Here is an 18,963-nt window from a genome sequence, read left to right on the forward strand (position 1 = left end):
CTTTTTGTTCTGCAACTAGCTCTTAGCGCATAAGATACCGACAGTGTTGTGTAATATGGAATATTTATTTCTAACTTGTTAGGAAATCATTTTGGATTTCGTATATATTATATTAAAACGAAAATGCAGAACATCACAGCTAATGAAAAGTCTCATAAATGCCCTCCAAATTTCATTCACATTCTTTTCTACATCTTTGTTCTTGTATTATTAATTATTTTTCATCTTTGTGCGCTTTGTTAGGTTCTTCCCAAGGTTGATGATCACTGTGGCGAATGCTGTATTTTTATATTTTTCGTTTTGGTAAACCAACACCAGTAGGCATTTCGTCATGTTATAATCCAGTAGGGATTATTTGTCTACCAACATTTAAATTTGCGCTAAATGATGAAAATGGATTTGATGCATTATATTTTTCAAAAGTGCAGAAACTTTTATTTTTCCACGGTTCTTAGTTTATTTATATTATGTCTATGGTTCATTGTACCTTTAGTCTATGGCTCGGTGAAGTTTTCTTTTTGTTGTCATCTGATCGAGTGTTTATGTCAGTGGCATTTTGCAATAATATTTATCATAATATAAGATAAAAATAACGAGCATTAAAAATAAACATGGAATCAACACCATTAATTCCAAAGCCTCAAAGAAAATCAATATGGTCGTGGTAAGCACTTCAAAACTCAAAACAGTTCGCGAATTTTATCGCATTTCTAATCGTCTTTATTTTGGAATTGATAAGAAAATTAGATATGCGTATGGCTTGAAACAATGACCCGAATTTTTCGAAATATATATTTTTTAATTCGTCTTAAGTCAAGATTATATATCCGTAATATATATATATATATATATATATATATATATATATATATATATATATATATATATTATGGGTAATCATAAAAAACAAATCTATCAAAACATTTTGTGTAACTAACTCTATGCGCTCATTTTACAGTACAAATGAACTAAGAGTACAGGATTTATTTAGAAACAATAACATAATACCACTTTCATGAACATATGCAAAACAAACATGGCTTTGACAGTAATCCTCTATAACTCTTCACAGCATGCAGTTAAAAGAATTCTAACAAAGAGACAAATAACAATCACAAATAATAATCATTCTCCAATGACCCGTCTTCGTCATATTGTTAACTCAAGATAAGATCTGGACTTTTATGGTTTAAGTTTACAACAATTTTAACGAGCACTAAATAAATAGTGCAGATCTTGTTTCAATGTCCCTTAGATATATTTTTTTAATTTAACTTTACAAAACGCCCAAGGGGCATTTTCAAAAATTATGCATGTAAGTACAAACATAGTAAGTAATAATTTAGAAAGTAAACACTACTATTTTTTTTGTATACATTTAGAAACAAAAAAAGCATGCTGCAATGCAAAATAAAAAGAATGTAAAAAAAGAAAAAAATGTGCATATGCACTTATATAAGAAAAACCTTAGAATTAAAAAGCAAATAAAAAAAAGTAATTAACTTATTAATAAAATAAAAAAATGCAAATATATGTATAAAAAAATAGTATTAAATTAATGTTAAAAACAAATACTAAAAATTAGTTTACAGTAAGTATATATAAGACAATAATGGTAATATAATATATGGTATGGTTATGTTTGTCAGTGTTTCTTTTCTTTTCCTGATAAACTTTTAATTTGCTCTCGTATTTTTTCCTAATTTAATTATCAACTGAAATTTAATATTCTTTATCTTTTCTATTTCTTTACTCTTTACTCTTACTCAAATAAATAAAAAAACAACCTGAATGTAACATTCAATTTTTACTAATCTGTTTTTTTTATTTAAAAAAAATATATTATAGATTTTTTTTTAAAAATATGTATTATGCATCCATACCATAGATTTATGTATTCTAAATCTAGTATAGCACAGGCTATGCCTATGTGGGGTTTTTTTTTTTGTTTTCATGTAAAGTTATATAATATTATGTAATAAGTTGAATGCTGTCGAAATGCGATCCCTCAGGCGAATGTGTGGTAAAACGATGTATGATAGGTGCACAAATGTCGAGATCCGTGAAGTGTGTAAGGCTGAGACATGCATTATTGACAGAATCAAGAAAGGGGTGCTTTGTTGGTTTGGACATGTAGAGCGAATGGACTGCTAAAAGGATCTACGATCTAAATGTTGATGGATGCAGAAAACGAGGAAGACCGAGAAAGACATGGCACGATCGAGTCCATCAAATACTTGAAGATGGACATGTCAAAAGTAGGAATAATCGGCGTGCGTGCATGAGAAGATGTATGAATGTAGAGGAAGCGAGGTCTGTATGTCAAGATAGAGTGTTATGGTGTTCTATCCTCTCTGCCTACCCCTACGGAGAAACGGCGTGATGGTTTGTTGTTGTTGTTGTTATGTAATAAAACCTCTACCTACCTACCAACCTATCCTACTTGCTACTCTACCCCAACTTGATTCCCATTTTCTAAAAGTGAGTTATTAACTACTCGTTGAAAATGGCCCTCAAAATGAAATATTTGGGTAAATCATAAGAACGCAAATATTTCTTTTTATTAAAAAAAAAAATGGAAACGAAAAAAATCGTAAATAAAAAAAAAAGTGTTGGTAACTGTCCTTATATTGTAATACGAATTGTATAAATGGACAATGTTCGTAAAAAAATGAATAAAATATCAAATTGAAAACAAAAAATAAAATTAAATGTGTATGGATGGTGATCTGTAAAACATACTCACTAAAAAAATACGGGAACGAACTTGAACATATTTAAAGTTTGAATTCAAACATTGCGATTCAAATTTTTACTTTCCAACAACAACCCTTAATGTGGAATATCCCGAAGTAGTTTCGTGTGACATGTATTTTCAGAGCTACATATGTTATATTTATTCTTCTTCTTGCGGTGCCTTATGTTAATTTATTTATTTATTTATTAACGGACATTGTCCATGTATACAATTTATAACGTTTAAATATTACAATAAAATAATAGTTTAAAACATTAAAAACAAAGAAAAGAAGCATTGACAAACATAAGGGATATCGAGACAAGATCTGGACTATTTAAACTAGTTGTAAACTTAAACCAAAAAAGTCCAGATCTTGTCTTGAGTTAACAATACGACAAAGGCGGGTCATTGGAGAATTAAGGCCATAGTTTGTTCTATGCTGATCGATGAACAGTACTTCATTGTTTCTCAATCTACGAGTCGGAATATTGAATTTTACTTGTCCCAGTAATGATGGAATATCGATTATACCATTTAGTATGCCGAACATATATATGGAGTCAATATTAGTTCTACGTTTTTGTAGACTAGAAATATTTAACATTGACTATTTCAGCATAAGAATAATTATCTCTCTCTAGTCCGAGCATCCACGCTATTTTTCGAAGCAAGCGATATTGGACTGATTCAATGTGATTTATGCGATTGACATAGAATGGAGACCAGACCACGGAGGCATATTCTAGAAGAGGGCGATCAGTTGAGCAATAAAGAGTTTTGATTGTACGAACATTAGTAAAATCAGAGGATATTCTGTTAATGAAGCCAAGTAATTTCAGTGATTTATTTACTGTATTATCTATATGCTCGTTGTATGTCAGTTTAGAGTCCAAAACAACTCCTAAATCTCTGATGGACTTAACTATGTTGACAATCACTACAGCGAAAGCATCGCGGTCTTGCGCTACTCCGAGGCCAGGACAACTGCTAGTTGGATGTACTCGCCATAGTGATTCCGGGGAAAAGATGACCAGAGTGGTTAGCCGTTGCCTACTCTGGTGGATTTTTCTGTCGGGGTTACTTTCCCTTAGCTGGTTGGTTCTGGTTTGGAGGCGCTGGAAACTCGCCTTTCATCCTCTCGTTATCTGCTGTGATCAAACCGTTGTGAGTGTGATCCCATTGCCCAGGGTTCGCGATGTAGATGTTAGCGAGTAGGACTAGTCAGTAGTGTTGCCGGTGGAATGCAACTGAGCGTTCGCAGCATTTAATAGAATCACACCCCCCAGCAAGATGTGACTCACTGCGACCCTACTGACGGTATAAACAAGTATAATATTATATTTATTAAACAATAAAAATTATTGCAGGTTTCGCTGTTGTCTATGGCCTTACATAGGGAGGAAAAAAAAGTTGAGTTCTCGTGTCATCAAGATGGGGCTGTTACCAGATGAGAAATTCCCCCCTAATAAAATTAGAAATCAAGTAAGTCATTCCATAAGCTCTGTAAACGCTCAGATTTGCATGTTAATTAAAAAGTCATTTTAATTTTTTTTTGGACCTAATTAGCGATTACTATTTGTTGCGTATTAAAATTGATATTTTTTATTAATAAATGTTGCTACCGAAACCATAAAAGAATTTAAATAGAAAAAGGTACAATGTCCTTTTTTTCATTCTTGGTCCTTTATTTTATCATATCAAGTCCTCTAAATCACACAACGGGAGCTAGTAACCCTTAACTGTATATGCTATTCATTAAAAAAAGAAGCTATTTAAATCTCCCTTTTTTTTTTTTCGTTATTTCAACCAAAATTAAAATCGAAAACTAAATTCAAATAATAAATCTTTATCATGTTGTCCTTATGAAATGCATCTAACAGTTTTGGAGCTATGAAAAATGAGTGTCTTTCCCCGAACACATTTTGTTTGTTTTCAGAAATACAGTGTCTTATCGTTCCTGCCATTGGTTTTGTATGAACAGTTTAGTTTATTCTTAAACCTGTACTTCCTCGTGATGGCTCTCAGTCAGTTCATCCCGGATATTAGGATCGGCTACCTGTATACCTACTGGGGGCCTCTCTGCTTCGTTATCTCGGTCACCTTGTTCCGAGAAGCTATCGATGATTTGGGGAGATATAGGTAAGAAAAAAATAACACTGATGTTTTTATTTTATCGGAATACATTATACGGTTGAGTTAACAAAGTGTATCCCTCGTGGGTAGGGCTGCCACCCGTCCCGATATATCGGGACTGTCACCGTTATTGAGCCCTCCGTCCCGGCTTAAAATTACACAGTTTAGCAACACAAAATTATATCAATTCTAATAAATAAACAACTATAACAGTAACAGAGATGAAGAACATTTTAGAGAAGGTAATATAGAAGTCTAGGCATCTACAGGGCTTATGACCTGTCATTGGCTGGTTTAAGTGGCCACTGTACACGCTGTGTAACATTCACCATTCTGCCCATATTTGAACATCTATATTCCTTCTATTCTTTTATCTGTTGATGTTTGTGAAGTTAAAGAGCTGAAACCTTTATTTATGCGGGTGAGATTCATCTAATTGAATTAGTTCACCTACACACTAGGCAATTCTTGAAAAATTATATTTTTTTCAATTTCTATACTTCTTCATGGACCAGGCAGATTTATCAACAATATTTTGAGTTTGTCCAAATTTTTGTAGACAAGGACTGGATTCAACTCCCTGGGGAGCTGTTAACATTAACATATTACCTAGACTTCTATATTACCTCCTCTAAAATGTTCTTCGTCTCTGTTGTAATATGTTCATGTTAACAGCTCCCCAGGGAGTTGAATCCAGTCCTTGTCTACAAAAATTTGGACAAACTCAAAATATTGTTGAACTATAACAGTGCAAGTCACTCTCCAAGCACAAGAGTTAGTCTCTTTTTTTTGGAGAGTTACAGTTATAACATTTACAAGATGTATTTATAAAAGTAGATTTGTTTAGAATAAAAAATAAAATATGTACCATTTATGAAATTTATTAGTAAAAAAAAAAGAAGTTTTTATTCAAGTGTGCCATAAAGACAATGAGGAACTTCAGCCCTACGGGAAATTGGATACAAAAAATGTTTTCTTACGCGGGGTAAAAATTAGAGCATTAAATTGTAAGGCAAAGTTTCTTGAAAATGTACAGAAAAAATAATAAAAATTATTTTGATAAAAACGCACTACTTTAAATGACGTCACTGGTTCATGTGAATCAACCTATAATCTGAGAGCTATGGAAGATTTCCGGTCTGCTTGTCGCTTCTGGACCAATAGGAAGAACTGAATGAGAATAAGCGGAAATGAACCTCTGACGTCACACGGAGTTATTTCAGAAATACAAAACTTAAAAAAATCGTAGCGCCGATAATACGATATGTAAAAAATAAAAAAATAAAATTTTGACTTAGTTTAACAGTCTATTAACAAATAAAAAATTTGAAAAAAACCACTGAACTTCCTCATTAGGTGGTTAATTATGCCTTTTTTTGCATATAAGTTTTTTTTTTTCATAATTTATTCTGCAAGTTTAACTGGAAAATCATTAATTTTTAGTGACCTATGACCGTGTGTTACCGCAGATGCAATATATATTTATATTTTCGGCTTCGTGGTGTAGTGGTCAGCGCGTTTCCGTACCATGCAAGATGTCTCGGGTTCGATTTCCGACATGGTTGATATAATATATTGATTAAAAAAGGTATTTTTACACTGGAATATTTCTTAGTCCCTGCATCGACACCTGAGGCGTAAGACTGAGTATCTTACCTTCATGTAACAAAATTGATCAGGATACGCTGCGATCGGTGTGCCGATGCAGTGCCCTATGCACCATTAGTTGCGAAAAAGGAATGACAGTGAAGACATTAAAAAAAATTAAACTACAAATTTTTACCAGTCTACTTTTTGGTTGGCTGGAAGAAGTCCGGCAAAGTGCATGCACTTATGTACCCGAAGTTTAAAGTGAATAATTAACGAATAAATATTGTAATAAAAAGCAAAAACTCTAAATTTTAACAAGGGTCAATGATGATTTTCTTTCATTTACAGGCGTGATAGACTAGTAAACAACCAAAAATACTCTCGTTTGGTACTCGACGGCCTCCTGCGCGGCCGAGCGGAGTCTGTGAACGCGAGCAGTTTACGCGTCGGCGACATCATATCTCTCCATAGGGGGGAGCGCGCCCCCGCCGACATGCTCTTACTACGCACATCCGACTCTACTGGCTCTGTGTTTGTCGCCACCGATCAGCTCGACGGAGAGACGGACTGGAAAGTCAGGTAAAACAATATCTATTCTTCTTGTGCCCTATCGGGAGTCTCCGACATTAGCAATCACTTCTTTATAGTGATATCCTGGGAATTTGTTTTAGGATTGTGATGGTTGTTGGGGGTTGTAAAGCTCCTACCCCAGTTGGAGATGGACAAAAGAAACGATGTTGTGGTTCAAATGCGTATTTATTACATAGTGAGTAAGATGCATCACTTTGTTATGAATCACGAGAGTAACAATTTAATGAGGAAGTTCAGTGGTATTTATATATTTGTTATTAGACTTAAATTAAGCCTAATTTTTTTTATTTATTGTACTATCAGTGCTGTTTTTTCAAATTTTTGTATTTCTGCAATTAATCCGCGTGTAATGTCTCAAGTTCTCTTCCCTTTCTTCTCGGTTGATTCTGCCGATTGGTCCATTTACGGTAAGTAAACTGGAAATCTTCCACAACTCTCTTATCATTGGTTGATTCATATGAACTAGTGACGTCGTTCAAGAGCCTCATCCTCGGGGACCACTGGTTAAACCTGAGGATGTTAAAGAGCTCGCCCTCTACCTAATAGCCCGTTACTTTACGGATCTGGGCTTGGAGGGGGAGATTTAGCAAAATGTAAACTCTCGCCTTCCACACAGTAGCCAGGCTCTTTATAGACCTGGGCGCTATCCTGAATCACTCTCGTGATTCAGGATAGCGCCCAGGGAAAACAGTATTTATATACAAAATACACGAGATAATACAGCCACGAGAGCATTTGGAATACCAGCCCTGGACTTGGAGGGTGAGAACTGTTCACGGGGACCCGTCACAATAGATCTTCGCAGGTCGCAGTGACGTCAGGAGCTTGCATAGCACTGACCCCCACCACTATGAAAAAGAATAAGACGCCGTTCAAAGAGTTTGTTTTTATTAAACTATATTTTTTGTACATTTTCAAGAAACTACCATATAATTGAATGCTCTAATTTTTACCGCGGTAATAAATCATTTTTGTATCCAATTTCCCGTAAGGCTGAAGTTCCTCATTGAACTGACTGGCTGATGTAGTACTTAGTTCTTCATGTCTCCATGGCGGCGATGAAGTTAATATTCTACAGAATGTCGCTCTGTATATGTCACTCAATTTCGTTATGGAGGTTGTGCAATACTGTTGTTCTTGCAGAACATAATGTATTGTATCCAATAATTGATTGATTGATTGATTGATTTTATTTAATTAATAAATAAATGCTGACTTGCTTCTTGGGTCGACGCTCTAGATTTATAGTAAAATCGCTTGGTGCATGTATGTGTCATCGATCTATGGACATTGTCTCCCACATGGAACATGACACGACAATCAGAGTGGTTTCCTCTTCTCCGGGTCGCCTTCCCTTAGCTGGGTGGGTTCTGTTATATGGCGCTAGACATTTGCCATTCGCCGTCTCATTATCAGCTATGACACATAATCCGAGGTTCGCCATGTAATACATAATACGTTTATAGTTCTATTCCACTTTTATTTATAATATTTTACCAGTGACCGGGTTTTCGTTGTGACTCGTGACCGACATCGTCAGACAGGTGGGAGACTAAATAAATTTCTATGTTATATTCAAGTGCAAGCAGGGGTTGTAAATCATGGTTTTATAAAATTTTGGGAATAAAAGAGTTTAAATTAAAATAATTTAAGTATAAAGTAATAACAATTGTATGAATTTAAGTTTTGTTTGAATTAAATAATTTATTATAATTAAAATACAGTTCCACCAAGAAATGTCAGTAGAAAAACTCAATCTATTAGAATGCATATGATAAATAAATCAATAAATTGTTATCATTTTCTTGGGCAGGATTTCAGTACCGTCCAGTCAGAAGTCAACCTCGGATTACCAACTTCTCAACATGGATGTGACGGTGTATGCGGAGAAGCCCCAGTCGGACATACACACCTTCATCGGCACATGGACCGGCCACGATATCGGAGAGGTGCTGGAACTCGACGTGAAGCACACCATATGGGCGGGGTGTGTCCTAAAATCATCTCACGCCACGGGAATGATTCTATACACAGGTCTATTTTATTTTTTTTGGGTTCTTATAGTATTTATATATATACATGTTCCCATCCATCTGGTGGTGTAATAGTCGGCACGTTTGCCTACCATTCAATAGGCCTCGGTTCGATTCAATTTTGATAAAGAGGAATAAATAATTTATTTTTTTTAAATATACACAAATTCTATATATTTTTATCAAACAACGTATGCAGTTTTATTTTACATAGGTGGTTTGTTTTTGACCAACTAAAAATATCCTGTTTTAATTCATGACTCTAATATTGTTACATTTGACCTCAGGAATACCCCAGGGATCTCATTTGGGACCCTCATTTTTTTATAATGATCTTTTATGTAACTATGTCCACCTGTTTGGAGTGGGCACAATTGAGTTAATTAACTTCTAGTCTGCAATGAGTGTTATTTGTCTTTAGGTTCGGAGACACGTAGTGTGATGAACAACTCCACTCCGCACTCCAAGATCGGTCAGTTTGACCTTAAAGTGAATAACATGATCAAAGTTCTGTTTGTTGCCGTGTTCCTGCTATCTCTTCTCATGATCACACTCAAGGGATTCTCCGGTCCGTGGCTGCGCTATCTATGTCGCTTCTTCTTGTTGTTCTCCTACATCATTCCCATTAGGTAACTTTACTTTACTTACTTTAAAATTATTAATTTTATGCTTCACGTGCCAGTCCTGCGACTATGAAATAAGTGAAAACCCTTTGATTCGCTAACTAATACACCATGAGTTGAACTAACCTTCAATTGATTTCTCTTTTCAAGATTTTTACATGAGATGAGCTAACGCTCTTCCAGGGTTCTGGTTCTATTTCACACCCAAAACAGTATTCTTTATTCCACCTGGACATGGAACATACATGACTGTTTATCGATACTTTTTTTTTATGTAATAAAAAGGATCAAAGTCTACAGAATAAGACAATGATAATAATACTCGAAAACAAATGTATATCCAAATCTGTAAAGAATGCATAGTAAAATTGTCTTTGTCACAGTAAAATAACACAGGTCTTCATAAAAATCGGCCCTGACACCTTTCCTGCTGATTCCCATGTAAAATAATCTCCTAATTCCAAATATGACCCCTGTTTTCCCCAAAACTGTTTTTTTTTATGTCAAGTGTTTAACCATCTTTTTTTCACATTATGTTTATAACTTAAATAATATTTATAACTATTGCCACATTTGTAAACTTTTTACATCGTTATTAACCACATAAAATTGAAAACTAACCACAAAAAACATCGAAATCAGATATTATTAAACATTGAAACATCACTTATATTTTATTTGCTTTAAAAATTTTGGTGTATCAACATTCCTCGAAGAAAATTGACGCACTTAAACAAAAAGGTCAATCAAACTGCATCTACTTTGAATTTAGTTTGAGGCAATAATTTAACCTTTTTTAGTTTCTCTGCTTTTATTCTCCAGTTTGGGGACACGTTTCGACACTCTGCGTTTTCGACACATCGAATGAGTTTCAAACATTTTTAAACGTAAAATCAGGGTGACGAAAAACATTCATTGGGGAAAATATTTGATGGAAAATGGGACCTGAACATTTCTGCGTAAAGATTACAAAAATGAGATTTAACTTCAGAGAAATAATGCGTAACCTAGAGAGAAGCCATAACACTATGTTTCATAGAACGCAAGCGATGTTGGTCTGTTGGCTAGCAACCAATTGGTGGCCATTTTGTTTTATTTGACAACATAAACATAACGGTTCGATCGGATGCTTTTGTAGCTGTGCTTGGCTTTGTTTGTAAATAACTTGGATATTTACATTATAATAAATAAAAATCGACTATGGTGAATTGCAGTATGTTTGGTTGCAGCAGTAGGAGCGTCAAAGGTGTTAAAGGAGTCAGTTTTCACAAGTAATTGATTCCGAATATTTTCCCATGATTTACATTGATTTTTGGCATTTATTGTCCCAACACGTGTGTTTCGGATTCATTTTCTTTTATTCAAGTGTCAAGCCATCCTTCCTTTGATTCCGGTAGTCCTTGTTTTGAATCCTAATATACCTACTTCTCCCTGACGGCGAGTCAAGAAAGCAACGCGTGACACACAACCAAAAAAACCGTACCGCGAACAACAACGAAAACCGTACCGCGAGCGTGACAGTGATTTCGAATCACCAACATATAAGAAAACGTGCAAAGTGACCAGTGCAAACGATAACGGTGTCTTTCTGGACCAGTGCCAAAGGGAGGAAACCGTAAGTCCTTACTCCTTTCATTAATTCCAGGATTGACACTGAAAACCATAACGTCAATTAGTTTACCTAAAATAAAACGTTCCCTGTTTTCTTCGAACACGCGTATCGCGAGAGGGCAGGCCTTGTTTTACAGTCCCGAGGTCGAAGGTATCGAGCATCCAACATTTGGTCTATCTTGCGAACCGGATAATTAATATATTCGGACATTTTGCCCTTTCGCGACACTTTGTCGATGAAAATAAACCTGCATTGGTTAACGATTAAATTCTCATCATATCATAACATATCATTAATTTATATTTATATATAATATATTATTAACCTATAATCATCATAAAAACATTAACAACATTCATTTACATAAATTTCTGTGAGCCTTTTTGTCATATTTTTTTTCTTATTTGCATCAAAACTTTTAAACTACCTTCTTCGCGCGTCAATAATAAGCGCGTGTACTGTCCCGCAAAGCAAACGATAATTTTTAGCAGTAGCATTTAGCATTTAGCATTAGCAACTTATAAATCATTTTCACTTATTTTAACTTAGAATCATGAGTGTGAGCGTAAATGTTTATACAACTAGGCGAAATCACGCGCTAAAAAGATTGAAGGATGCTTTACGATCGGGAAAAAACGCTATGTCCGATCCAGAAAACATTCCACGTTTTTTATCGTGGTGCGAGCGGCTAGATCCTATAATGGATATGTTTAACGAAACGCAAATAAAAATTTTGTCCGAAATTTCTGAAGATGAAGCTGCCGTAAGGGAGAACAATGAGATTCAGGAACAAATGGATGAAATCGTGTGTGAGATTTTTAGCATCAAGCGACTGGTTTTACCACCATTGAAGAAAGAAGTCCAGTCCGAAACGTGTGAAAAGAAGCACTACGCAAAATTGCCGCTAATAAAATTACCTTTATTTACAGGTCAAATAAAAGAGTTTCCTGCGTTTTATGATTTATTTTTAAGTTTAGTGCACAGTAGGAACGACTTATCGAACGTGGAAAAGTTCCAATATTTAATATCGTCACTATCAGGGGAGCCTGTAAACATTATGCGAGCATATCCAATCACGGCTAATAATTATCGTGACGCATTTGATGCGTTAATAGCGCGATATAATAATAAACGACATCTTGCATTTTTATGTTGGGAAGAGATTTTATACAATAAACAAATTACTACTAATACTCCTCAGGCGTTAAGAAAAATTCTAGACATTTTTATGGAAAATATTTCTATCCTAAAGGGATTAGGACTTCCGACATCTGACTGGGATTTTATTCTCTTTCACACTCTTTTGACTAAACTCGATAAAAATTCACGCGAAGCATTTGAATTATCCATTAAAGGGGTAGATTTTCCAGTGTTTTCAACATTACAAGAGTTTCTTGTAGAAAGATGTCAGGCTTTGGAGAGATCCCGTCTTTCTAGAGATCGTTCTCCTGACGTCATCGCCAAGAAGACTCTGTTTAACAAACCGAAATACTCATCAACCTTATTGGCGAATACACAAACGTGTCCTTTGTGTTCAGAAAATCACTCCATATATTCATGCGAACGGTTTAAGGAGAAACCCACAAAAGAACGTTGGAATGTCGTTAAGCAACTAAAACTGTGCGTAAACTGCCTGAGATCAAATCATAACTTATCAAATTGCAAATCAACTTTCAATTGCAAGAAATGCAATTCTCGTCATAATACAAACTTGTGTTCTTCAAACGTCTCTGAAGTTCATAATTCACCAGAAGTTATCGCTTCCACTTCTAAAAATAATTATATCATTCCAGCTACTACTCTTAGCAATATGTATTCGGCATCACGCCCTACACCTTCTTTTGTTCTCTTAGCGACAGCTGAAGTTGAAGTAAGGGATTATTATGGCAATTATCAAGTCGTTCGTATTTTACTCGATCCTGGTAGTCAAATCAATATAATTTCAAATCGCTGCGTAAACAGATTAGGTTTAAAACGTTGTAAGGTAGATACCCCGATGTCAGGCATTGGTCAGGTACCTACTACCTCTTCTCATAAAGTGAGCATTGAGCTACGTCCAGTAGGTAAACCAGATCCAGTATATTTTACCGAAGCTGTCACACTAGAGCGTATTTGCGGTGACATGCCAACCCACCAAATCACTAGTCAATATCGTCACCTATCAAATATTGTGTTAGCTGATAATCGTTATAACCAACCTCATCCCATTGATATTTTAATAGGCGGTGAGTTGTTTCCCAAGCTTCTTCTTTCAGGCAAATTAGAAGGAGATGAAATGGCTCCGACAGCCGTAAATACCGTATTCGGTTGGATTTTAATGGGAAGAGTCTTGTCTGCTAACTCGAGCAATCAAATCAATTTACTGTCACATTCATTGTCTGTAATTGATGACACCCGACTGGGTTGTGCTGTTCAACAACTTTGGGAGATTGAAAATATACCTAACACTGAGCCATCAAATATCTCTGCGGACGATCAACGATGTGAAGAGATGTACCAGAACACTCACTCCAGAGAATCCGATGGGCGTTATGTAGTGAATTTACCTTTCCGCAATTCAGAGACACCATCGTTTGTCAATTCTTATTCAATTGCCCTGCGGCGATTCTATCATCTTGAAAAGCGCCTATTAAAAAATCATATTTTTTATAAGGAATACAATGATCATATCATGGAATATTTATCAAGCAATCATATGGAGCCCATTCCTCCCGGTGAATGTCAATCCTCATCTGCATATTATATTCCTCACCACGCAGTCGTGAAACCCGAAAGTCTTACGACAAAACTTCGCGTCGTTTTTGATGCTTCTGCCAAGGATGAGCGAGGTTCTTCATTAAACAACACCTTGTTGACAGGGTGTAAACTACAAACAGATATCGTAGAAATTCTTTTGAGATTTCGTCTTCATGCAATCGTCTTTACGGCGGACATACGTCAAATGTATCGCCAAATAAAAATGACTAAAGGTCATCAAGATTATCAACGTATTCTATTCCGTTGCTCTTCTAATGAACCCATTCGAGAATATCGACTCAACCGAATTGTTTTTGGAATTTCTTCGGCTCCTTTTCTTGCTATTAGAACTATGCATCAATTAGCACAAGATGAGAGAAATTCGTTTCCCCTTGCATCTAGCGTAATAATGAGAGACCTGTATGTTGATGACGTAGTATCGGGCTGTGATTCGCTAGAATCAGCTCGGAGTCTCCAGACACAATTAAACGGTATCATGTCTTCTGGAGGATTTGAGTTGAGAAAATGGTCGAGTAATGAACCACAGTTTCTGAATGCTATACCCAAAGAACACAGAGCTTCGTCACTACAATTCGATTCTAATCGTGATTTTGTCAAAATTTTAGGACTTGAATGGAATTCTGCAGAAGATCAATTTATTTATCACATCAATCCGCTTAACCGATCATGCACAAAAAGGACTATGCTTTCAGAGCTAGCCCGTATATTCGACCCCCTAGGATTTTTATCGCCTCTAACATTCTTGGCCAAGTTATTAATACAACGACTTTGGCTGCTCGGGGTCTCTTGGGATAACCCCGTCCCAAGTGACATACATAACCTATGGGTAAGGTACACAACGCAATTACCTAATCTTACACAAATTAAAGTAAACCGACGTATAACTAACAACGGATCTCATGAATATCAAGTTCATGGATTCTGTGATGCCAGTGAATCTGGTTATGCCGCAGTTGTTTACTTACGCAGTTCGACAGCCAATCATCATCACCAGGTGGCACTTGTATGCGCCAAATCTCGAGTATCACCCGTAAAACGCATGACGTTACCGCGTTTAGAACTCAGTGCAGCTTCATTATTAGCTGATCTCATGCATTACATTCTTAAAACACATTCAGAAATCAGCAATATAACAAAAGTATATGCATGGTCAGATTCAACTATCGTATTATCTTGGATTCAATCACAATCAACCCGATATAAGGTTTTTGTTGGAAATCGAATTTCCAACATTCAACGTAAGCTGCCGTGTGCTGAATGGAGGCACGTGCCAACCAGTCAAAACCCAGCTGATTGTGCTAGTCGAGGCTTGTTGCCCGATGACCTGATACATCATCCACTTTGGTGGATGGGCCCCTCATGGCTGAAATTGGAACTTAACGACTGGCCGAATTTGATAATTGGTAAATCTAATGACGTAGCAAGAAATATTGAATTAGAAAAACGACCTAACGTTCTTGTTAACGACTCATGTCAGCGTCCATTAGAAGTGCTAATCACACGTTATTCTTCACTTAGAAAAATACAACGTATCGTAGTATACATATTACGTTTCATAAATTCTTCCCTTATAAAAGATAAAGCACTTCGTCAACCTACAGATCAGGAAATGCATAAGGCTTTGATGTATCTTGTAAAATCTGTTCAAAACACCGCCTTCATTGGGGAAATTCAGAATCTGAAACTGGGAAAAGATTTACCGAAATCAATGAGAAAATTAAATCCCTTTATTGACAGTGAAGGTATATTACGGGTCGGTGGGAGACTAAAATCTTCAGATTTATCATACGACGCAAAACACCCAGCTTTATTGCCTCGAAAACATAGATTGACTGATCTTATAATTCAGTGCGTGCACAGCGAGAATCTGCATCCAGGTTTACAGTCGGTACAATATCTGGTTATTCAAAATTTTTGGATTTTATCTGCAAAACGTGCTATTCGGCACATCTTATCGAAATGCTTCAAGTGCTTCCGGGCCAATCCTCAGTCATTGCAACCCAAAATGGCTGATTTGCCACGGCTGCGAGTCACACAACTTAAACCGTTTCAAACTGTTGGCGTTGACTACGCAGGCCCGTTTAACATCACGATGCATAGATATCGAGGTGCTCGTACCACGAAGGCTTATCTATGCCTTTTTGTTTGTTTTGCAACCAAAGCCGTACACCTTGAGTTGGCTTCAGACTTGTCATCGGATGCCTTCTTAGCGGCTCTGCGTCGTTTTGTGAGCCGCAGAGGAAGATGTAATCGCATACATTCGGATTGCGGCACTAATTTTAAAGGTGCTTACAAGATCTTGTCAAATTTGATGCGTGACGCCAGCGAAGCAGAACGCATTGAGTTCAAATTCAACCCACCCAGTGCTCCACACTTTGGCGGACTTTGGGAAGCCGGGGTTAAAAGCGTTAAGACCCATATATATCGAGTTATTGGAGCACAGATCCTTACTTACGAGGAACTCAATACACTCTTAGTACAAATCGAAGCAGTACTAAACTCGCGGCCATTATGTCCCCTGAGTTCCGATCCTAACGATTTAACAGCTCTGACACCGGGGCACTTTTTGACGTTGACACCATTAACCGTAGTTCCTGCTTCAGTAACTGCTCCGGTCAACAAGCTGCGCCGGTGGCAACTTATCCAACAGATGCATAATGACTTTTGGTCACGTTGGCATCGCGAATATTTGACCACATTGATGCAGAGATCCAAATGGATGCAACCTTCGAAACCCATCGACGTCGGTCAGATGGTCGTCATTAAAGACGACTCAGTACCACCTTTACGTTGGTGTTTAGGTCGAGTAATCGAGACGTATGCAGGAACTGACGGGATAATTCGAATTGTATCAGTGCAAACAGCAAGTGGTTTAATCAAAAGACCACTTGTAAAGTTATGCCCTATTCCGGATGAATGAGTATCGGGTTCTCATTCATAATCATCCCTCATAAGACATTGTTTATAATCACCCATCATCACTTATTATCCATATTCACGTAGTGACAATCGTATTATTCAAACCTTTATCATATCATACATCACATCGGTCGGCATATTTCTTTAACCGTTAACCAAAACAGAACCATTTACTGGGAATATGCCGTCATATTCCGCAGCGCGGGGGAGTATGTTTCGGATTCATTTTCTTTTATTCAAGTGTCAAGCCATCCTTCCTTTGATTCCGGTAGTCCTTGTTTTGAATCCTAATATACCTACTTCTCCCTGACGGCGAGTCAAGAAAGCAACGCGTGACACACAACCAAAAAAACCGTACCGCGAACAACAACGAAAACCGTACCGCGAGCGTGACAGTGATTTCGAATCACCAACATATAAGAAAACGTGCAAAGTGACCAGTGCAAACGATAACGGTGTCTTTCTGGACCAGTGCCAAAGGGAGGAAACCGTAAGTCCTTACTCCTTTCATTAATTCCAGGATTGACACTGAAAACCATAACGTCAATTAGTTTACCTAAAATAAAACGTTCCCTGTTTTCTTCGAACACGCGCATCGCGAGAGGGCAGGCCTTGTTTTACAGTCCCGAGGTCGAAGGTATCGAGCATCCAACAACGTGTATTAAGTTGCTTAAAAACTTTCCTTATATCAACATATTTACTTCAAATACTATTTTTTCTCAATTTAGGGGATAAATTTGTGAATTAAAGTATGTTTACTGTTGATAATAACAGTTGATTATGGGCAATATGTCAGGGCCGCACTAGGCATCCATATAAAGTTTGAAATCGCATCTAAAATGACGTGTCCAAATTTCAGGCCGCTATGACTCGCCATTTTGGAGATGTGACGGACAAACAAACAAACTCAACACAGGACTTTGGTTCAATGGAGTTGGGATTTATGTCTCAATAAATATAACATAAATATATTGTGAATAAAATAAATAAAAAAATAAACATAAATGTGTATCTTCAGTTTTATAAAATAAATATAGGCGAATTATAGAAAAATAGATTGGAATAACCCTGCAATGATAAATACACAGGTACATATTTAAAAGTAATTACAATGCAAATTAATATCCATTTGGCAATTCTCGACCTAAGTATGGCCCATTGTTTTGCTGCGAACTGTAGCTAACTTAATACCCAATAGTCATAGAATGGTTTTCCTACATTTGGGCTCCTCTCTAGGTTACGCATTATTACTCTGAGGGTTTAACTGTAAATAAAATGAAAGTCATTACATAATTTAAATGGAATTTAAAAAAAAAGAATTGTGTGAACAAATAAAAATGTGTTAATATTGATTATTATTTTCAGTCTTCGTGTAAACTTGGACGTCGGTAAAACCTTCTACGCCTGGTCCATCAAGAGAGACAAGAAGATAGAGGGCACGGTCATGAGGTCCACCACCATTCCCGAGGAGATGGGTCGAGTCACGTACCTACTCGCTGACAAGACGGGCACCCTGACTAAGAATGAGATGGTCTTCAAGAAGTTGAGCTTCGCCACTGCGCAGTACGACGACTCCAACTTTCACGAGGTGAGGCTTTTGATATCGTATCGAATAAGTTCATATAGCAGGCATGGGCACCATTTTCCTAGTCTGGGTCAGATTGCCAAATTTCCCCGAGTTGCGGACGGGAATATCAAAATAACCACCCACATATACAGAACATGTGTAAGTTCTAGTAGTCAGCGAACACCGTATAAAAATAAATCACTGCAATTAAATCATAATATTACTCTACCCCAACTTGATTCTATTTTCTAATAGTGAGTTATTTACAACTCGTTGAAAATGGCCCTCAAAATTAAATATTTGGGAAACCATAAGATCGCAAATAATTTTTTTTTAAATTTTTTAAATAATAATAATTAAAATGAGACGATGCGCTCTGGATTGAAATAATTTTCTTG

General features: G+C 36.4%; 1 protein-coding gene across 1 annotated transcript in view; it reads left to right on the forward strand.

The window, feature by feature from the left end:
* The first annotated feature begins 480 nt into the window (after window positions 1-480).
* The window catches only part of LOC148281384 (putative phospholipid-transporting ATPase IIB), a 44,112-nt gene continuing 25,629 nt past the window's right edge, over window positions 481-18,963 (forward strand). The window contains exons 1-7 of the mRNA XM_088226882.1: window positions 481-664; window positions 4,108-4,222; window positions 4,677-4,879; window positions 6,812-7,042; window positions 8,868-9,088; window positions 9,509-9,716; window positions 18,364-18,586. Of these exons, the coding sequence (XP_088083008.1) occupies window positions 612-664; window positions 4,108-4,222; window positions 4,677-4,879; window positions 6,812-7,042; window positions 8,868-9,088; window positions 9,509-9,716; window positions 18,364-18,586 (1,254 nt within the window). The 5' untranslated portion in view covers window positions 481-611. The remainder of the gene's footprint in view (window positions 665-4,107; window positions 4,223-4,676; window positions 4,880-6,811; window positions 7,043-8,867; window positions 9,089-9,508; window positions 9,717-18,363; window positions 18,587-18,963) is intronic.

This window comes from Micrasema longulum, unplaced genomic scaffold (assembly GCF_059751315.1).
Source record: "Micrasema longulum isolate JH-2025_06_02 unplaced genomic scaffold, ASM5975131v1 h1tg000469l, whole genome shotgun sequence".
Classification (NCBI taxonomy): Eukaryota; Metazoa; Arthropoda; class Insecta; order Trichoptera; family Brachycentridae; genus Micrasema; species Micrasema longulum.